A 22,744-nucleotide genomic window follows, 5' to 3' on the forward strand; every position below is an offset into this window, starting at 1 on the left:
CTGAGGGCAGACTGCACTTTAACCTTTTGGCTGCAATTCCCACCTCTTCTTTAAGTGAGAACTATATGGTTAGAGATTCTGAGAGGATGAACATTTCACCCAATATAATCATGATGAATAAATCATCCAGTAAACTGTTTTCCCAGGGAAAGTTTAGAATTTGGTGTGATTATCATGTGGCAGATTAAGAAAAATTAAAATGCTGGCTTTAGCTTCTAGCCGTGCAAATACAAGTGCCTGTTTAAAAAAAAAAATCGGGACTCTGTGGTGGTCTTTTGCCCCAAATGGTTTCTGGAAGAATGTGTACTACTCTAAACCATGGTGGGGTAGTGGTTTATTTCTTGGTTCTGGTCCTTTGTCGAGTTTGTGCCCAAGCAGGCAGGATGCTACTGCTGGACTCACTCGGTGCTTTGTCCCAGGTGATGACCTCACTATTTATGGGGTTGTAATGCAACGGTGGAAGCCCTTTCAGCAAGATGTGCGCTGTGAAGTGGAGATAGTCCTGAAAGCCAATTACGTCCAAGTAAATAATGAGCAGTCTGCAGGGATCAACATGGATGAGGAGGTCCGAAAAGAATTTGAAGATTTTTGGGAATACTATAAGAGCGATCCTTTTGCAGGTTTGTGTTAAGGGTATAGAGCTGATAATTATTAACGGCATTTTATTCATTAGTTAAATATAATGTTTGTGATTTACATGCTATGTATCAGTGACTGTGTTCAAAGGGAGTAGCATTAGTCAGTACCTCTAGCTGTAGTCTCCCTTTGCAGCCCTTTTCTGGTATAATCTTTTCTATTTAGAGATCTTACTGGAAATTCCAAGAGATTTTCCATTTCAACTATTATTTTAACATCTCTTATATTGCCAAAATAGTTTCAGAGCTTTCTACCTTCTTTACCAATTAAATACATAGTTCTGCCTTAAATAGGCAAAACTCATCCTATTATGAAACTTCATCCTATTAAAACCATTTCTTTTCTGATGTATCTGATACAGTTAAGACAGCTTCACACGGTTTTAGCTGAAGATTTAAAAATATGAAGTAGGAAAGAGATGCAAAAAATAAGCTTTGTCATCACAGCAAAAAATTTTGACTGACACTAAGATGTCATTACACAGATTAAAACATAGCCATTGGGTTTGTAGAGTATTTTTTATTTAAAAATCCCAAATGTATAAAACACCAATTAAATCTTCAAATGTCTATTTTCATTCTTCCTTGGAGGCATCTTCTGAGAAAAATAAACGGAAGCCAGTAAAAGACTATTTCTGATAAACCTCACCTCAAATCTAATACACAGTGATTACTTTATTCTTAAATCACATGCTGAACTGGACAGATATTATTTCACAAAAAAAGACTTTCAGGGACTTTCCTGGTGGTCCAGCGGTTAAGACTCCATGCTTCCAACGCAGGGGACGTGGGTTCGACCCCTGGTCGGGGAACTAAGATCCCACATGCTGTGTGGCTCAATGAAATAAAAATTAATTAATTAATTAATTAATTAATTTAAGAAAAGGCTTTCACTTGCCTAAATATAGGCAGTTTGCTTTTATTTTGTGGGATGATTTTTTTTTTTTTTGCTTATGTGTGTAACACGAGTATGGTAGTTACGGATCATTCTTTTATTTGATCCACACAGAAAGAAGCAAAGGTCTCTATGTTGTGGTTTTATTAAGCAAACCTTTTAAGAATCATATGTATTTTTAAATAAGCTTTTTTACTTAAAATTGTTTCTTAGGCTCAAATCCTCACAAAAAACCTGTAACTCTTCCTTGGATCATAACCATTCCTTATTAATTCCAGTGCCACAGCTACACTCCACCTAGTAACAGTGAAGGAAGGGCATCATACAGTGTTCCAGCTAGGCCGTCAGAAGTTCTCTGTGCTGGTGATTAGTCTGTTTTGTTTTAATTAGAAGGCTATAGCTATACATCTCATTTACTGGATGAAAAGAAGAAATAAATATAATATTCTGTGAGAAGACAGGGAGAAAACGAGGCAACTATTTTCTTTTTAGTATGAACAGATTCTGCTTTCTTCATTTCCTAAGTACCAATTATCAGCCCACTATATTTTACCATTTCAAAGTGTATGTGTGTGTGTTGGGGGGTGTGGGGAGGAGGGTGGAGGTGGGGAGCTGCATCCAAAAGCGTGTCTTCATTTTGCTGGTCTAAAGCCAGAGATGACTTCACTGCTCAGCTCTGGGAGGTTGGCCTGCTTCATTAAGCTCTGGTGCTGTGAGTATTGACGAGGAGCTAAAGATTTTCTTCTGATCTACACTGATCTCAGGGATCCCCTGGCCCTGATGCATAGAGGCTGGATAGAAACCCAAATATAGGGGTTGGGGTCTTCTGGGCCATCTCAACCCACTCCAGGGTGACTCATTTATCTTAAATCCCAGAAGTTCTCTTCCTTGGGGTAACTGAAGGCCGTGACACAAGAGTGGATTACATGGGCACACTATTAACATGGTCTAGAACCAGAAATTTGAGAGGGAGGGAGGGAAGGAATGGGGTAGTATTCACCCTAATGCATTCTCTTCCATGATATAGTCATGGGAGCTTCTATTGCCATGACCCAAGGAATCAAGTTTTTCAACTTTAGATAACAAATTTAGGGAATGGACCTTCCCGTTTGCTTTTCTCTGATACCTCAGACCTGACTTCAGAGTGTATCTTTTGTGTTGACCACAGTGTGAGGAAACCTTGAGATGAGAAATAAGCACAAGTAGTACAGGTAATATAATAGTTAACAAGTAAGTAGCTCCTACTATGTGCCAGATACTATTCTGTGTGCTGTGCACCTATTAGCTCCTTAACAACCCTACGAGATACCATCATTATCTCCATTTCACAGATAAGGAAATGCAGGTGGAGAGAGTAAGAAACCTGCCCAAGGTCAGACAGCTAGTGAACAGTAGCACTGGGCTCTGCCACCAGAGCCTGTGGGATGTGCTTCCTGTCAGCACATTAGTCACTGAATCCACCTTTACTGAAAAAGCTGGCTCTAACAGCTCTGGCTTGAGTGTCTTCCAGGCCAGTTTGCCTACTTGTTCCCTGCTTGTTGAGGCTATTCTTTCTTTCTTTGTATGTGTAATCTCCAGATTCTGGTCAGAATTTACATACCTGCTGTCGGGTCTTAACTATGTAGATCTCAGACCTTTCATCTTTTTTCTCTAGACTTTCTACCTCCAGAAAGGAGGGATTCCCTCCAGCAGTTAATGAACTTCCTTCCAGGATTTACTAATTCTTCTTTTTGGTTCCCTTTTTACTAAAATGTTTTCTTTCTTAACCATTTCTGCCATCCCAGGTCACATCACCATAGCTTAATTGCCGCTGAGTCAATTTTGATTCGTTAGGAAAAGTAGCCTTTGTGCATAGGGACACAAATTATGGAGGAAGGCCCTTTCCTTTATCTTGACAGAAAAGCTTCTGGAACTGGAATCATCAGCTAAAGTAGTACTTCTATGATTATTTTCCTCCTCAAAAGAGCTATCATTGAAACATGAGTACAAGCTCAGAGTTAAATATAAAAGCCCTCAAACGTGCAGATTAGTTACCAGCACGTGGACATTAATTTCTGGTAACTTGAATGCAGACATACAGAGTGCCATCACAGTAGTGAATGCTGTATAAGACAGACTTCGTAGGGGCTTGTTAGAGTCTCGTAAATTCTATGGGCCTCATTGGTTGATTGGCCAATGACAGAATGAAATACCTACTTTATTCATTGATGGCATAGGCAGACCTCAGATTTGGTATTTGATATTTTGAAAACAGAACCTAAAACCGTGGTAATCGCTTATTTAAAGCATGTTATCAGAAGAATCCTGAGACCTCCAGCTTGGATTGCTAGAGTTGTTGTTTATAATGATCTTCTAAATATCCTGATACATTGATGCTTAGTCTAGATAAGACAATTTACCAAACTGCTCAGAGCAAATGCTGAACTGACTTGCAGGATGGGTTGATTTTATCTCTCTTATACCTCTGGAGAAGCTCCATGAGCTCCAGGTACCTTTTGTATTTAAAGATTACAGGCTTCTACAATCTGTCTCATTGTTTCTGAGATGGAACACCTTCCTTTTATTTAGGCAGTGGAGTAATTTTACTGAAATTATTGCACAAGAAGTGCAGCTGGTATTATTTTTAAGGGATAATGTTGGTCCAATGAGGGAGAAAAGAGATTTCTTTCTGTCCCTTGTAAAGTACGCTAAATTTATGGAAACAAACAGGTAGCACCCAGGAATAAAAAGAATTTTCATCTCATGGCATTATAAGAAGAAGACTTTTAGGACCAAAACAAAGTTATTCACTCCTTTTAGTCATTTGGAAATGGTACCCTTGATCATTTTAGAGCATAGAGTGTTTCTAAGAAGATAGGATAGAAAGGGAAATTTCAACTAGGATTTCTTGAAAATTATTAGTAACTCATCTTTCTGCCTTTCCCAGGAAGGAATGAAATATTGGCTAGCTTGTGCCCTCAAGTTTTTGGAATGTACCTAGTAAAGCTTGCTGTGGCCCTGGTGCTGGCTGGTGGTATTCAAAGGACCGATGCTACAGGAACACGGGTCAGAGGTTAGTACCCATTTAAAATTTTTGAGAAATATTAACACAGAGTAAGAAGAGAAGCTAGAATTTTTCTTTCCTGAATAAAAATTGCTTGTTGAGCTTTATTTTCCAAATGTAATCTTTTAAAACTGACAGTTGTTCACTATGTAATACTCAGTCCAGCATCAGGAACTACTGTGTAGAATACCAGTCTTTCCAAAGACTTTCAATGAGTATATATTTTTGTTCTAGCCTATCAGGGTGCCACAAAATAAAATCTTTACATTTCTTTTATTGTCTGTGTTTTTCATTGGATCCCCAGTCTCTCTCCAAGAGGAAAAGATAAGAAATAGTGCTTTTGAATGTCTCCAAGTCAGTGTCTCTCCATCTGTGACTGTCAGTGTGTTTGTCTCAGACTGCTGCTCTCAGTCATCTTGCCTGCTGGTTCCCCTTCTGCTGGTGGGTTGCAAACGTGCCATCTGCCAAGAGGTGCTGCCATAGGTCATGCATTCCAGCAAAAATTACTCGCTAAGTGTGTAATTACATCCAAATGGCAGAAAGCTCTTTTGTGGTTAACACACTTAACTGACCTGAATCTGGCATAAACTAGGTTTATTATGGCCCTCATATAGGCAATATGAGGGTCATAACCAAAGGCTTAACCGAAAGACTAAAAGGACATTATTGTAAATCAGACTGTTAGTAGGGACTCAAAAACCATACTGTACAGTATAGAATAGTAAGTATAATAAGGTTTATGTGTATTGTATGTTTTGATTACCTACTGTTTGCAAGGCCTTCTGCTCAATGTTGAGCTTATATAGTATTTCCCTATTAATGTATTCAGAAAATACTTGAATATTACTGAATAAATTTGCTTGATCAGTGAGATAACATGCTGCAGGATGCTCATATGTTCATCTATGTTATGTTTGAAAAATAAGAGTACTTTAAGATAGATATTTCATTAAACTACTAAAATTTTCATAGAATGAAAAGGTTTTCACTTAACTGTTAGAATCATAAGTGATTTGGTATTTATAAAGCACTTATGAAGTCCCAGACACTTAAAAATACTTAAATAAAAATAGAATAAAATACTTATATGGTGGGATGGAAAGATTTAATCACAGTATTTTGATACTTAAAATAGATTAAATAAAATCAGAAACTTTATAAGCCAAAAATTTTTTAAATGTTAAAGTCTTAAACATCTGGAAATAGCACAAAAATCTGTTAAAAAATTTAGATTTTAAATGGTATTCAGAAATCAATTAAAAGATTGTTATTTATCTCTCTTATACCTCTGGAGAAGCTCCATGAGCTCTCCACAAGCTCTTAGCTTGTGCTTGAAAGTCAACTTTTCTAAGATATTCTGGTTAAATCCCTCCTTGAATGACCTTAAGCAAAGCACCATATAAAATATAAATTGTGTGGGCATCCCAAGTGGACCATTTTCTTTTTGATTAATTACACTTACAAGTCTTTTGATAGAAATTTAAAACTACATTATTTACGTTTTTCTAGGTGAATCTCATCTTTTATTGGTTGGGGATCCTGGCACAGGGAAATCTCAATTCCTCAAATATGCAGCAAAAATTACACCAAGGTCTGTGCTCACCACAGGAATTGGATCTACTAGTGCAGGTATTTTATGTGACAATTTCAATTAATTTAATGTTACTGCAGAAGCTAACACAATGGTTGCTTTCTTGTGAAAAAGTACCTATAACAGGATACATTTCAAGATTTTTGAGTTACTGCCAAAAACCAAAGTAAATATGTAGCATTACTTTTGTAGCTCCAAGAAAATATTCTAAAACCTCCACCTTCACTTAAAGTTATTTTCCAAAAGCTTATTCCATATATCTTTTTGTATCTTAGTTTTGAATGATCCTATTCAATTTTCTCATTCTCTGATTACTTTCAAACATGTTTATGCAGCATCTGTTATTCTGTGAAGACCCAGCGAACAGTGCTGAAATTAATAGGGGGAAAAAATCTCACTTCATAAAAGTACATAGCTGGCGTAAAGCTTAAGACATTTTCATGCTCATGGATCTCACGGGCAACAGTAATTCCTACTGAAAATTCTTAGGTAGAAAATTTGTCTTAGCATGTGGAAAGCATACTTTCATCATTGCAACGTGTAGCTTCATTCATACATTGTAATGATTCTTCAACAAGTATATTTAAAGCCTTTGCTGATATATCAAGATTTGATTATAAAGTGACTTCAGGAAAAAATTATTTTAAAAAACATGTTTTGATGCCATTTTGAATTTTTACACTGTTTTGATTGGGGAAATATTTCTCCTATTCCCCTATAATAGGCCTTTGGTTTCACACATTTAAAAAATGTTATTTGTTACTTGTTAGGGATGTCTACTGTCCGTGGCTTGTGCTCAGATTTCCTATGAGAAGCTTATAGTTGAAAACTTATCATAAAACAGCAAATGCTCCATTAAAGAGCTCCTTAAAATGGGGCTCTTAGGTTTTGAAATATAACTAAACAGTACATTAAGCACTGATAAGGGATTTATGGATTGAGAGGCGTAGACAAGCTTTAGGATACTAGAGGCAAGCATATATGAAGAACACTTCATATGCATTTTAAAATTGTTATGACCCAGTGTTCTAGAGTTCTGTATTAAATGATATTAACAACAAACAAATAAAGGTGTTTCCCGAGTAACAATGTGGAATGTTTCCTAAGTTAATTATATGGAGTGTCAAGAAATGAGTCCAATTTGTGGACTATTAGTAACTTCAGAGTATTTGGACAGTTTTAAAGTGAATGGCTGATGAATTCACTGTATTAGCCCTTTTCCTTCTTTTTCTTATTGCCGAATTCATAATCCGAATATGAAAGAAATGACAGGTAGAGGGAATATAAATTTTAGAACTGTAGAAAAGTTATTGCTACTTCTCGTCTACCCAAAGGGCCAGACTAGCCTTTCTTTAAACTGTATCACAACCCATTAGAGGGTCATAAAGTTATTTCAGTGGGTCAAAACCAGCACTTTCAAAATAAAAGATACTAGAATATACTAGTGCACACAGTAAAGGTGCACTATTAAGGGCACATTTTCATGAAAATTGTTAATATAAATACATATTTGTGTTATCAGGTCATACTTAAATTTTTTTTTTACCATGGATTACATAAAAAGTTTTGAAAACTGCTGCCACGGGCTTTCTTGGTAAAACTAGAAACCCCAAACCTGAGGGTAAGACCACATGGAAGCCTACGGTTGTATAAGGTTATAAATGAACGAATGCATGCACGTTTCTCAGACTTCTGCTTGTTTTCTCAGCTCAAATGATATCCTCATTCCCTCCAGCCTACGCGCCTATCTCTTTTGTGGCAATAACTAATTTGTTCATGTTTATCTTCTCAGGACACAGCTATATACTGTGATCAGAAAGGGAAAAAACAGTTCTAAACTTTCTAGCTATAATTCAGGCAGTATCTAGCTAAACAGGAAAAATAAAAAACAACCTGTGCATTACAGTTTCTTAGTTCCTAATGTCTGAATACTAAATATTTTAATTTTTAAAATTATCTTATAGAACCATAAAAATTTTAAATAAGAGATAATAGTTTTTAAGTCTCAAACTTTTGTGAAAATTGGCTGTTGGTTTACAAATTGATATAAAAACCTAACCCTTTGATGTCAGTACAAACCAATCATAATTAATCAGAATAAAAACTCAGCAGTGAATTGATTTGGAAATTTGGCTTATATATGCTTTATTCCTAACAAGCACATATTGTGTTGTTATATTAATCACTGAGCTCTTGGTTGGAAAGTATTACTTTTATTTTCATTTTAATATTTTAACATTTTCTTTTAATTGCAATTAGACAAAAATGAAATTTTCTTCATATTGTTTTAACAGCCGGATGTATTTTACTTTTAAAGTCTATGAACTAGTTAGTGGACAGTATTTTAATTATCTGGTATATTAAATTTCAAAGTTTAACATTTAGCAAAATTTTGCTTCACAAAGTCACTTTTTAGAATGACAGGAAATATATACAACTGAGAATCCATATGCAGACAAATGCCCCTTTCCCTTCCTCAAAATAAGCTTTAAAAAGTGCAGTATAAAAGTTTGAGATATGAAGGCACTGCATAACTCTGCATTATATGGCTAATGCCTTGCTTAGCAGCAAGAGTAATGAGAATATTCTACATTTAATTTACTGGAGCATAAGAAACTTTTTGAGGAAGGACCTAGCTCTCATCAATGAAAAAGAACCTTTTGGCCCATTTAGTTAATGCATTCCTTTCCAAGACTGCTTTTAAAAAACTTACCTGGAAAAGCTATCTAAAATATGTCCACCACAAATATGCCTAATCTTATTGTGCATGAGTGTCAGGGGATATGGAGAAGAGTACTACATGTGAAAATATATATAGTTCCAAAATAGTAACTTATCTATTATGATAAAGCTAAATATATCTTTCCAAATCCACTGCTTTTATATAAATGCTGCCAACAACAGATGACCTAGCAAAACAGTTTTAAAGAGTTAAGTTCATAGTATTATAAATCTAACGAACGGAACGAAGTCATTATACTCTCCTGCTCTTAAACTTAGGGAGTTTGTATCTGCTCTTGACCTGCTGAATTCACTGGGTAATAACGATGTATGATTCGAGGAGTGTTCTGATGTCCTGAACTGTTACAAAAACAAAAATCATAGCCAGAGGACCTTATAAACAATTAACCACATTTGTTGTCTTAGAAACCAAACTGAATGCTGGCTAACATTATATGAACTGAACAGTAGCCATAAGAAGCTTCAAGGTGGCCTGGAAAATCAGATCCTAGAGTTCTTGGTAGCATACAGTTGACTTCAAATCCCTTCTTTAAGGGCATGCTGTAAAAAGAATGAAAACTTGCCCCTTAAATCAAACCAAATTATGTGTTATCACAGGAAGACACATTTTAGTTGAAGTTAACTTTGTTCTTTCAAAGATTAGTAAAATAGTGGTCCAAAGATTACTGTCCAAGAGGCTAAGACATCTTTACAACCTGGTCTAATGATTCACTTTTCTTTATAAGTGCTTTAATTACATATAGAGGAAAAGAAAATAATATATATGTTTTAATCAGATTAGTTTCAGAACAAATAAAATAACACATTAGAGAAAAAAATTACTTAAAAATAGTTGTATTTATATTCCACAATTTGCTCAAATACTGGTTTTCTTATAAACTTTCTACAGGATGTTTTTTAAACAAATTCTTCACATTGTATCTTGACTATGGACTTACGGAATTTCAGGGAAATAGTTCTGTGTGTTTTTATAGCTTAATTTGTACTATAGGGATGGCAGGTGGTCACATGCAGTCCATGTGGGATTCTAACATGACATTTAGTGAGTTTTCTGATGTGGACCATCCCTTTGATGCTGAAGGTAATGCATCTGTTGAAAGAAGTGATTGTAGATTTGGATTACTGCTCTCTGCATCTTCCAGTTTTTCTGTGTTATCTTCCCAATTAATGTGGAATCTTGTGACTCTGGGATTGGATGCCAAAATGTTCCTTTGAAGCTAGAGGAAGAAGGAAATATATAAATGGTAAACACTAAGAAAGTTAGATTACCATACACAAATAGACCTTAATAGAATGGTTCTTTATATTAGTACTCCTTAAGGGCTAATTCATATACAAAAGTGTAAGTCAAGTAAAGCACATTAAACATAACATAAGCAAGAAATAGGACCGAAGCAAAGAAATTATTTTAGTCTAATGGAAGCAAGATGTGGAGAACCTGAGGGAATTATCCAGCTCTTTTACTATCCAACAAAATATTCTAACTCTGTACTTGTTTCCTAAAGGGGAGAGAATCTCTTGAGTGCTTCAGAGGATGCTTTATTTAACAAATTAACATGCTTTCTAGATTAATGTGGTGTTTCTTCACTAATATTTTCAAGGAAAATGAAAAATATTCCCACATATGACCTCTCATTATTAATAGTTTCCTATCTTTTAATTATTATGGCTCATTCTTAGAAATAATATTCTAGTTTCTTCTCTTTTTGCTATACAAGGAACCATACAGGTAACTAATAAATTAGAAATGGAACGTTCCACATCAGAATAAAAAACCTTCCAGCCTTATTATCAGAAAGGAGAACATTCCATTTTACTCCATGTAATTCTTCTTGCATGGTCTGGCAGATAGAGTGTTATGTTCAATCTCACAAAAATCACCAGTTACTAAACTATTACAGCTCCCAATGGAAAATCATAAAGTACTTAGTATTTTTGAGAATACCGAATCACAGATTTTCAGCTTCTCACTCAGAAGCTAAGCTGTTTTCACCACCAGATAATATTTAAGACCTTTAGTTTAACCTCTGAGAACAGCACATAAAGCAAGGCGTATAGGAGTTTTGAGATAACAACGTTCCTATGAAAAACAAACACAAAACTTCCCCCCACAATTTTGGGAAGAGTTACAGACAAAAATATTATTGAATAATCAGTAAAACAAACATGAATTTGAATGTCTAAAGACTGAAATGGATAGAATCATGACGTATGGGGAATGCCATACAGGGAGCCATTAATAGAGACCTGTTTCTTATAGGAGGCACTTTCAATTTTCTAAATCATCAGAGACTCTCAAGGTGCCGAACCAACAGTAATTACTAATGACTAATCTGGAGGTAGGGTTTGAGGTCATCCATGGTAATGGAACAAAGATTAGTTTGCTCAGTTGGCACAAGGACCTCAAATTTATTTTGTCTCAAAGCCATTTTCATAGTGTACCATGAAATGGCAATTGCTTAAAAAAGCTGTATAGTAAAATTAATGAAAAAGGAATAATCAGAGCATTACCTTAGAAAAGTCTGGTTTTACTGGCGGATTTTCCCTTAATTCTGTCTCAGTATATTCATTATTTACATAATAACCAACTCTAATAAATTCTTGACCTCGATAGGTGCATGTAATTAGCACAACTGTTACACCTACTGCATCTGCATCTGGAATGAGTCCCGGATTAGGTGCATCAGCCTAGAATAATTTAAAAAGAAAAGAAACACACATCACAAAAGGTTGTTAACCATAAGCAAAACTGGAGTTTTGGTTACACTGAGCACCTTTGGTTAAGGGTGCCGCAACCAAAATGTGGAAATCATACTGGGAAGGCAAATGCTCACTTTTCTGAAACTGACTTATAGCTAGAAAATATAATTCACGTGTTTCTCCACAGTATACCTAAGTACCCTGGGCACCTGAAAGCATCACTACGTCTAGAGAAAAATAATTCTGGCTACAGTGTGTGGTTGTTCATGAGGGATTATGCAGTATTCAATAATAGAACCTTTTATAAAATATAGTAAGCAAATCAATAGTCTTATTAATTCCAACCTTTCCCAGTCATAATTTTCAGACCTAAATTAATAAATATTCAGTTTTCCCAGTCATAATTTTCAGACCTAAATTAGTAAATATTCAGTTATCTCCATATAGCCTTTTGGCAGCAAATGTTTGTTATCCAGTTTCCCAGGACACATATTCTCATATCCACTCATCCACCCTTCACAGATATTCTAATAGTAAATTAATGTAAAACTGAAAATGGAATGGAAATAGTTATATAGCAGATTTTCAAAAAATACAAATAGTCCCACATATGGAAATTCAATGAAGGTAAAGATTGTTTGAGGCAGATGTAATCAATGATCTTGTTTTGAATCAAAGTGCTGTAAGCTGAACCTTGAGGAACACAGAAGGTGGGGCAAGTGAGCTAGAGGTGGCTGAGAACATGAGTGAAGGCTAGCGCCCTGTCCACAGCCGTGTGGAAGACAGTAAGGACACTGGTTGGAAGGAATCACAGACTGGGGACAGGCAGTGATGGTGAGGCACTGAGCATGACCTGAAGCAGCTATTCTGAGTGGTAAGTGCATGAAGTTCCAGCAGATTGGCTTACTCTTGCTACGACACTAAGGACCATCCCTGGGCCTTGGTGAACACTTCAGCCAATGTCTTAGCTTGGGAACACTTCTGACTAGTGTTCTCAATCAGGCCATTATCATAGAAGACTCATGATTACAGTATACCTACCACATGTAGGTGACACAAAAAGGCATAAAACACTCACCTAGTTACCCATACTAAAAATCTGTCACCCTCAGCTTCCCTACCTCCTCCATCTAGGCAGTTTCAATGTTTCCCATCTCTGACAGTAGAATTCAAGTCTTTATCTCTTATCTGGAATATTGCTAAAACTTCCCTACTGGTCTGCCCCAGCAGTAGCCTATTTGCACTGAGGCCAGCATTCGCTATCTAAGCACAGATCCATTCCCATCCCTTTACCAGGTTTTAAAACCTCAGATGATTACCCTCATTTCTGAGATAAAGATCTCAGTTTTTAACTTCATTTATAAGGCCCTTCATAACTGGTCTCCAACCAACATCACAACCCCTTTAACTCCACATCTCTTGGTCTAGAAATGTAGGTTCTTTAAAATGTAATAATAAGCTTTCATGCCTCTGTGCCTTGCATATACTCCTTCGCTAACATTCTGAAAAATTCATCTTTGAAGCTTGCATCAAATGTATCCTTTTTAGTGAAACCCTTTCTAACTCAAAGGTGTAATTAATAGCACTCTTTATGCACTCATATTATTCAACACAAATTTTCTCTCTCTTTTTTTTTTTTTTTGCGGTACGCGGGCCTCTCACTGTTGTAGCCTCTCCCGTTGCGGAGCACAGGCTCCGGAAGCGCAGGCTCAGCAGCCATGGCTCACAGGCCCAGCCGCTTCGCGGCATGTGGGATCTTCCCGGACCGGGGCACGAACCCGTGTCCCCTGCATCGGCAGGCGGACTCAACCACTGCGCCACCAGGGAAGCCCACAAATTCTCTATTAATGTATGTCCAATGATCTAAATATGTTTCCCCTTCAGTCTTCTCTGCGATTCCAAGCTTTATCTCGGGCAGGCATCCCATCCAGCTCATCTTTGTGATCTAGAGTCCAGCATAGCTCTAGGCACACAGTATATACTTAGTATTTTGAAATTCATTCGTAACTCAGTTCCTGCCCTGACGTGGTTTATGATCTCTCTTGGAGAGATACCAGAATGGGGACAGAGGGCCTGTCCTCAGAATATGCCGTTTGCCTTTGGGTGGAGATGGGAAATAGAGGTAGTTCAGTAATATGGGAACTTTCCCCTCTATTGCTTCCCATCCCCTCAGCAAATTGGTTCTAGGCATGTTTGTGTTTTAAAAGTTGTTTGCTAAAGGATTCAGCTTGAGCAAATTCAAGGAGAGAAGCCTGCAGGCCTCTCAGATCATTTAGGATGGAGAAGTGATCAGCAGAGATCTTTGACTCCAACAGGCAATACTAGGAAGACGTCTGGGCACCTTCCTGCTAGCTTTATTCTGAGGCAAAATCCTGGCAGACCAGGAGAATGCTATGGTAGTTTGTTTAAAACATAAAATAAAAACTGTTTTAGTTCCTTTCTGCTGATAATGGTGAATTCTGAAAAATGCATAGGCTGAACATATGATCTAAATCACACTGTACTTGCTTTGTACTTTTGGCAACATGTGCACAGAATACCAAGGTAAAAATCACTAGAGGGAAATAGTTTTGAGTAATTTTTTTCCTATGATACTTCAAGCCAAAAGCTAAGGAGTATTCTTAACCAACATAAACACATAGAAAAGATTTTTAAAAGTTTGTTTCAAAAACATGGCATTTATTTGCAAGTTCTGTTTTTTGTTTTAGCAGCGTAGAAAGGTATATATTACTGCCTCTCAAATCAAGTTTCTTGCATCATAAATTATCATCTGTGAAGTAGAGTTTCTCCAGGCTTGTGGGTCAGAGCAAATACTGCTTCTTTGTATAACAATTTCAAGAAGCTAAGAGAATAAAAGCTTAGTTCCAATTATAGAAGAAATAGGCACTGCCTGTCAGTGATTATACTAAACTGCTTTATTCCTCATTTAATCCTCATAACGTTCTTATGAGGTAGGCTAGTATCCACGTTTTAGGGATGACTGGAGTGACTAGGGGAGGCTGGGAACCTGTCTGAAGTCACACGTGGCTAATAAGCAGCAGAGTGGGATCTGAACCAGGTCTACAACTGCAGTGCATCCCCACAGTCACACAACTCAGCTTCACAGCACTTTTAATATATTTGAGCCTTTAGTCAATATATTTAAGCTTTTCTTAACTGTTTATTTAAAATACAGTATTTGTTGCTTTTTATTTAATAAAAAGCACTAGGGCTAGGAGAACAAAATTCTGAATTCTATGTTTAGGAGAGGGGAGGGAGCAGTAGCAGCTCTAGAGATACCATATGTTTGAGAGATTCTTAGCTCATATCTGGTGGGATTATTTGACCAACAGTATTTATTTAAATTGGTCCCATCTGTGCAGTGAGTGAAGTGAGAGGTCAGGGAGAGAAAAGTTAGATTTTCAGTGGGTTCTACTTAACTAATGAGACTCTGTTGGGTAGAAATACTTGTAACAAAATTAATAGTTTTTTAAAAAGCAATGGCTAGGGCTTCCCTGGTGGCGCAGTGGTTGGGAGTCCGCCTGCCGATGCAGAGGACATGGGTTCGTGCCCCGGTCCGGGAAGATCCCACATGCCGCGGAGCGGCTGGGCCCATGAGCCATGGCCGCTGAGCCTGCGCTCCGCAATGGGAGAGGCCACAGCAGTGAGAGGCCCGCATACAGTTAAAAAAAAAAAAAAAAAAAAAAAAAAGCAATGGCTAGTTACTCTTTGGATTATTATAAATATCTCCCTCTAATAAACATGGATAATTGAGAAGTGACTGAATAGTTTTATACAACAATTTGACATGGATTAAAAGGAAGTAATATTTTTGAATGCAGAAGACAATGTCTGAAGACTTGGCACAGACCTAAATACTGTCAGTGGTATCTGAGAACATAATTATGTTAGTAGAATTTCTCCTCACAAATGATAGAGTTGTGGATTTGTAACAGTAATCCTCTATAAGAAGTGTAGAGTAGATGCTTTAGTAGACCACTGGACTTCATTTAGTTCCAGTGACCCAAGATCTCGTAGATCTCTGTCTTCTAACATACCTGATAACCTAGCTGAGTTATTGATTATGCTGAAATAAAGTTGTTTTGTTATATCATCATCATTCCTAGTGGCTGAAACTATAATCTGAAAATGCATATTACTAACTATCCCCAGTTAGTAGTAAGCATTTTGAATCCCTGTTTGGGGCTGCTGGACAGCCACCCTGAAGGTCTCATACTAAGGGACTATTCACAGGAAGAGCCCAAAATTAACCACCATGTGGCCCTGACAGAGTATAAGGTTTACTGCATGCTCTGCAAACCCTGAAGTATAAACATCACAGTAACATCTCTCAGCACACAAAATCAGGAAGTGGCATTCCTTCATGACACAGAGACTTCTTAAAACATGATAGAAGCAGACAAAAAGTGAATGCAGCAGAACCAGAGTGATTTAACCCAAAAGGAAAGGGTTAAGGACCATTTAGAAATGTATTTGGCATACATATTTACCAAGAATAATCTTACCTGAAATACAAACATATGCCTTCCTGCAGGAACAGGGCCCACTAAAACAGAGTCTAGAACTTGATCGTATTCTTCACTTTCCGCGGAGCCCACATAGATAATTTTCCATTCCAGGTCTAGGGTTAAAAACCGAAACATTATTTCATATTCATTAATTACATCATGAGATGACATCAAAGACCCTTTGAATGTCCACTTACACCATTTATTGGCTGCTAACATTGGCTTTTCATAGCAGAAAACCCAGAAAGGCACTGAAGTGCTCCTTATAAATTTCGGGTGTGAAATTCTTACATTTCATAGCAGAGTTTCTCAAAATGCTGTTTTGTGAAATACTGGTCCCTGGGCAGGGCTCCTCACAAACAAAACAACATGGCCAAAAACTTGGGAAATACTACAACCTTCTCTTGAGGATTCATAAAGCACACTGGCAGAGCAAGGGGTCTGAAAAAATCCTTCAGTAAGGAACACCAGTACCATTAATCCAGCGTTTCCCAAATTTATTTGGCTAAGGAATCCCTCCCCCCCTTTTCTGTACGTCATCTTTTAACAACCTGCTAAACACACTTTTGAAGGGCTCCCCCATGCTGTGTTGCACAGATCCAAATCATCGAAGAGCTCCATAGTGGAAAAATCATTACTTGCAAACTGCTCTTGTGGATCAGAAGCCCCTTAGCGCTTCAACTCATCAACTGTTAAGGGTCCACAGCGGGGTTTTTCCCTCATGGCACCCCTTCATGGCATACATTCTTTACACTGGGAAGAGGAAAACCAAGGATCCTTATACCACTTGATACATCAGAATATTTACAGTGGGAACAGGCACGAGTAACAAGACAGAATAAAGTGCAACCTAAGACGTTCCGTGTAATTCAGACTTTATTGAGCACCCTTTACAGTGTGCTCTGTGAGAAGAACCCAGAGATGAGTCAAATGATTGTTCTTTGGAAGAGGCCTCCTCTTTAGTAGGGGGAGAAAGACCACGCTACAAATTCTCTGAGACCTCCTGGTCCTCTTAGGGTGTTTGGCACTGTGTGGCCTGCCTCTTGGATTCACTCCACAGAGTCTACACCAGCAATCCCAGAGGGTGTTTCTGGGCCACCTGTGGAGAATCCAGTTAATGCCACCATGTATTGTCATTTTTGTGTAACTTTGTAGATATTTTTGTTCCCTAAATAGATAACAGAAATAGTATAGGTAATACTTATTCATACTGTATTACAAACTGCAAGTTATTGAGCTAAAAGATCCCTTAGGTTTATATTTCTCTTATTATGTCATGGTTCTGTCCCAGACCTAGACCACTTTATCTCCAGTTTCTAGCACATTTCCAGATGCAGGGTCCTACATCTGACATCTCATGAGATCATCTGTTTGTTGATGAAGATTAAGAGAGGGAACAAGCAGTATGAATATCTAGTCAGAAGGAACAGCAAGTACAAAGGCCAGGCAGTAGGCACATGCTTGACACGCTCAAGAAAACGCAAAGTCGCCAGCCAGTGCAGGAGCAGAATGAGCAAAGGGGAAAACAGCCAACCATGAGATTGGGGGCAAAAGGCGTGGCCAGCTCATGCAAGATCTTGAAGGCCATCATAAAGATTTTAGGCTTTTACACTGAGTGGCATGGGAAGCCACTGGAGGGTTTTGGGTAGAGGAGTGACATGATCTGACTTTCATTTTAGGAGGATCATTTTGGCTGCTGTGTTCAGTGTAGACTGTAAGAGGGCAAGGGAAAAAACAGGAGAATAGTTCAGTTGAGGCAAGAAATTATGGTGGCTTGGACCACATGTAGCCCTGGGGGCGAGAAGGAGTAATATTCTGGATAAATCCCGAAGATAGAGCCAGCAAGAGCCACTTATTTTTACAGGGGGCAGGGGAGGGAAACAATCAGGAGTTCTAGAGATAATGAATAAGTGGAGATAATGAATAGGTCTGGTAAAAATTTAGTTGAAAATAGGTGGGATCCCTAGGGAGTGAGCCTGGACACTCTCCAAAGTTAAGAGGTTGGGGAGATAAGATCAATAAAGTTACAAAACTAGTGGCTAGTGAGGTAGGTAACCCAAGTCAGTTGGAGAAACGGTTTTAAGAAGGGGTGTGGAAGCTACTAAACTAGCTGAATAGAGATAAGACTGGGAATTGTCACATAGAAGTTTTCATAATGCTTTGTTCATTTCATGTGTATCTGTACCACTCTGTATCGTGCTCTTAGCTTAATTGGTATAAATTGGCATTTGTGGTCTGGCATAGGAACATGGTTATGACTTAAAAACTTACTTTCATAAAATACCTACTATGTGCTGGGCATTGGCCTTGCCACTTCACACCTGTTGTTTAAAACCGCAACAGCTTTGTATCATATGGATTTAATTATACCTATTATACAAATAGGAAAGTTAAGACTCAGGCTACGTAACATACCCAAATTCATACAGCTAGTAAATCGAAGAATCAGAATCCAAGCTATGTCTCTGCTTGGACATAAACTCCAAAGCCTGGACCCAACTTGGACCCAACTCCAAAGCCTGGGCTCTTTCCAAAAATCTAAGGAAGATAAATTATTCCTTTTAGCTCTCAAATGAATAGTGAAATAAAGGAACTTAACTGTGGGAGGTGGGAAGGAATGGGTGAGGGCAGAGGCCATGAGGAGATAATCTAGCCTTAAGGAGTATAGGCTGTAACTAAGGGAACACCTGTACCTTAATTTTTATGCTTATGGATGCTTGCTGTAGCTACTGGGTTTAAAATGCTCAGTACTTATTTATAAATCAGCATCAGTTGTTTTGTCCTTTTTTTTTTGGAACTCAGCTTTCATTCCCTTGTCTCCTATATTTGAAACAAGAAGGGATATATATGGTCAGATGCTTTGCACAGATTATCACTTGAAAGAGTTTACTCATTTGTTTAAAAAGTTAACTGTTTCATTTAATCATGGTAATCCCAGCCTGCAAATTATCTCCATTTGTGGTGGGGGTGAGGGAAGTCACCAAGGGAATTTCAAACTAATTACACTACTTGGGAAGACCTGTGATCTAGGGGGAAGTATGTAGCCTTTGTGAATTAGTACAAGCCTGAGGTTTTAAAGTAGGAAGCACCATTCAATTCTGGTACATTATAAGTATTCAACTGACAGTAGCTATAATTATTGATATTGATCAACTTAAAAAAAAAAGGCTCCATTCAGTAAAGAAGCAGAGAGTCAGCAATCCACAAGGCATAACAAAGAGAAATAAAGTCAATCAAAACTTGTACAGGCTTGGTAACCATCAGATCAAACACATCCAAGGTCTCCTATCTCCCAGATTTACAGGAAAGCCTCTGCTTAAATCTGTGGATTGCTGTCCTACCCCTGTATAGGTCTTACAGTAGAAACAAGTATATTCTCTTAAGAGTAAGTACTCCTCAAGGCTTTTTCTGAAGCAAAGCTACAGGGCAGCTTTTAAAGGAAAGTGAAAACATTTGGGGGCTATTGACAACTTAAAGTATGGAAAATGGCGGCCAACCTCTGGCTTGGGACTTGAGACAAAATTATAAAGTGAAAATTTCTCTTCAGAATATTCTGTAGTTCAATTTCAAGAACAAATTTTTTTAAAGAACTGCAGTATAAAAGATGGGACCTATAAGAAACCTTTGCTAAGTAAACTCAATTTCCTTAATCCACACAGCCTCTAGGTGGAGTATGTAAGCATGGCACCTTTTTGAAAGATTCCTTTGCAGCTTTGGTATGACTCAGCTTAAACTCTTAAACAATACTAAATAAACGCCCAGTATAGATGCCCTGGGAAGAGAGGTATACAAGCAGAAGTAGGTATATTCCTGACATTAGTAAAAACTTTTATGTGATTCAGCTGGGTTCTGAACAGATCCTAGTTAACAAACAGAACACATCAATGGCAGGTTTCAACCATCCAATGTCAAAGCCCTGTAACAACATCCTGAATCATCTAACTTCCTTGTTCAGAACTGGCTCCTAAAATGGAAGGTATCACTTAGAAATACCCGTAATTTCAAGAAGTTCTAATGCCTAAAACACTGTAGTATAAGTTGGAAAGGACTCAATAGTTTTTCATGCATTTGCCCATTTTTATATGCAATTGGTAATAAAAAGGGAAAATTAGTTTAATGGGCATGAAAATGGGCCTGGTGGCTGAAGTGCTTATGGTAGTACTATGGGAAAGTAACCAAATAGTTTCAAAGTACCGTAATAAGAAAAATCCCCTTTAATGTTATTACCAATGGCCTATTTAGGAATTAGTTTAATAAATGAATCGTCTTTGAAAATGTGCCCTACTTATATATGTGCATTTGTGCTTTATATATGTAGTAAAACTATATGGAAGAGCACAGACTAAAGTGTTAATTATGGTTACTTAGAGTGAGATGGGGGAAAGGTATTGAGTACAGAGGACTGTTAACTTTATATATGTATGTACAACTTTTAAAGTCTATTACAATGAGCATATATTGTTTTCGTAATTTAAAAAGTTAACAAGTTAACACCCTACATAAAATACATTATACAGAGATTAAGAACTAATTTTTAAAGTGAAAGTGCTTTACATGCCTTGATTAGCATATAATTTGAAGTGCATTTTGCTAAACATACTTGTAAGTTCAAAGAAGTATGTCCCCTATTTAATTGTTAAATTACCATTGATGAAGTTAAACTTTTTCCCCCATAAATTTTGAAAATGGAGCACTGGATTGTTTTAATAAAATCGCAAAGACCTTGGCAAATTTTAGCTTTTTAAATTTATTACTGCATATATTAAATATTTATCTTTTTGAAGACCTTAAAACGTACTTAGAAAAAAATAGTGAAAGATTTTGCATTGCCATCAGGACTTTACCTTTTATTTCCTAGCCCACTTTAGTGTTTTATGTTCAGGGTATTTGGATGTAGAGTTACTGTATTTAGATTTCAACACGTTCTTGAAGAAAGTCTTCTTTCAGACTACTTAGAAGCCAGTGATTAAGTCTTGGAAATCATTTAAGTATTTTACTTATTTCTGTTCTCGGGTTAAATGTAACTTCCTAGCTTAGCAATATTTTTCTTCCTGAGAGGAGAGAAGATTTCGGTCATTAAGGATGAGGAGTCCACGCTGGTCTGGGCGAGCCTGAGCGCCAGCATCCCCAGGCGCCCCGAGCATCCCGGGCGCCGGCCGGGGAGCGCCGGCCCGCGAGCACCGGCGGCCCCCGGGAGCACCGGCCCGCGGCGCCGAGGGGCTGAGCCTGCGCCCGCCTCCCCTGCTGGTTGGTCCAGGGAGCCAGAAATCAGCGCAAGGACAGCCTCGCTCTGCTCCCCGAGGCGGCCGGGCATGGCCACCCAGGAGAGTACGGCAACTCCAGCGTAAGCCCTAAAAATGGATCTGCCTCTTGCTCGGGGGCAGGAAGGTGGGCAGGCGGGGCGCCGCGTTCGTCACCCGCGGAGAGGAGGCGTCGTGACGCCGGGGTCGGTGGCCCAGTTCTCTACTCTCGGTAAGATGGCTCCGCTGCGAACTCGCCGGCGCGACCATACATACATGCCTCTCCTTCCCACCTCCTCACTGGGGCCGTGGGGGCCGCGGAGGCCGTTGGCGGCCGGGGGCCAGCCCGGCGCGACCCTCGGCCGGCGCCACGGGCGCGAGTGCGGGTCTCGCGAACCGTCCGCCCGCCAGACAAAGCTGACAACATGGCTACCTCCGCTCGAACAAGTTCCTCGCAAGTTGAGCCGCGGCAGGCGCCCCGGCTGCGGCCGAACGCCGCGCGCGCCTCGCCGGCCGTCGTCCATCAACTTCAAGTTTCCCTCCGCAGAGCCGAGCCCGCAGCCCGCCCGGCGCTAAGCACCGGCCGCCCGCGCGAGGCCGGGCCCGGGAAACTTTCAACGTCTGCAGCCCGCAACTGACAGCCCGGCGGCGGGCGGGCGCCCGACTCACCTTCAGACAGGTCCTCGATGCACTCGAAGGTGATCTCGAACTGGAATGGGTTGTAGAAAGGAGAAGGGTTATCCAGCACCACTACATTGTTCACCTGAACCTTTGCCATATTTTGAAAAAAACACAAACAATGGGAACGGGGGCTTGTTGCGGCACAATAAAGTCCAGCGCGTGGCCGCTCGGGAGAGCGCAGACCCCCGGCCCGACGTCGTGCAGCGGAGACTTGAGAAACTTTTTTTTCCTCTTTTTATTTACACGGGAACACTCCACAGTGTTTTGCAGCTTTCCTATTTCACTAAACTACAGCCCATTCTGCTCTGATAACTAGCAGCGTTGTCCACGATTGGCTGCACCCGAGCTCTGACCCTCCTCCTCCAGCGAGGGCCTCCGCGGCGAGCAAGATGGGCTCTCGCTCTCGGAATGGACTCGGAAACTTTAACTGCGGCTCCACCTGCTGGTGTGGATTAGGACAAAGGCGGAGAACAAAGTGAGTGGAATACGGGCTGTGAGGCCCGCGCGGAGGCCGCCGGCGGCGGCGGTGGGAGGGGCGGCTCAAGCCCCGCCTCCGGCCCGGCGGCTCCCGCGCCTCACGTCGGGCGTGGCCTCGGTGGGGCGGGGTCGGAGGAGGAGGCGTGGCCACGGCTAGGCGGAGGGGGCGTGGCCACGGCGGGGAGGGTTGCTCGTCCGCACGGCGGCGGGAGAGCGCGATCTCCGGCGAAGC

The 22,744-nt window shown here is 39.3% G+C and overlaps 2 protein-coding genes across 10 annotated transcripts in view; one reads left to right on the top strand and one right to left on the bottom strand.

Annotated features, from left to right (window-relative positions):
• Nucleotides 1–22,744, top strand: part of MCM9 (minichromosome maintenance 9 homologous recombination repair factor) — a 127,070-nt gene that overhangs the window by 16,311 nt on the left and 88,015 nt on the right. For all 9 annotated transcript variants that reach the window (XR_004352471.1, XR_004352475.1, XR_004352473.1 and 6 more), the window contains exons 5-7: nt 420–620; nt 4,457–4,582; nt 6,083–6,202. Coding sequence is in view for 1 of the 9 variants with exons in the window: in XM_032650796.1 (XP_032506687.1) it covers nt 420–620; nt 4,457–4,582; nt 6,083–6,202 (447 nt within the window). In the remaining 8 variants the exon portion in view is untranslated. The remainder of the gene's footprint in view (nt 1–419; nt 621–4,456; nt 4,583–6,082; nt 6,203–22,744) is intronic.
• ASF1A (anti-silencing function 1A histone chaperone) lies at nt 8,494–22,506 on the bottom strand. Its single transcript, XM_032650797.1, has 4 exons — nt 22,024–22,506; nt 16,112–16,227; nt 11,418–11,594; nt 8,494–10,123 (listed from the first exon to the last, which is right to left on the bottom strand). Exons 1-4 carry the CDS (start codon nt 22,130–22,132, stop codon nt 9,911–9,913), a joined length of 615 nt encoding a protein of 204 aa, XP_032506688.1. The 5' UTR covers nt 22,133–22,506; the 3' UTR covers nt 8,494–9,910.

The sequence above is a fragment of the Phocoena sinus genome, chromosome 12 (assembly GCF_008692025.1).
Source record: "Phocoena sinus isolate mPhoSin1 chromosome 12, mPhoSin1.pri, whole genome shotgun sequence".
NCBI lineage: Eukaryota > Metazoa > Chordata > Mammalia > Artiodactyla > Phocoenidae > Phocoena > Phocoena sinus.

Excerpts from the sequence above, each read along its gene's own strand:
- ASF1A (XM_032650797.1), bottom strand. The coding sequence starts at position 22,132 with ATGGCAAAGGTTCAGGTGAACAATGTAGTGGTGCTGGATAACCCTTCT. Across the intron at positions 16,228-22,023 it reads CATCGAGGACCTGTCTGAAG|ACCTGGAATGGAAAATTATC; the intron begins GTGAGTCGGGCG and ends TTTTAACCCTAG. Across the intron at positions 10,124-11,417 it reads TAAAACCAGACTTTTCTAAG|CTTCAAAGGAACATTTTGGC; the intron begins GTAATGCTCTGA and ends TTCTTCCTCTAG.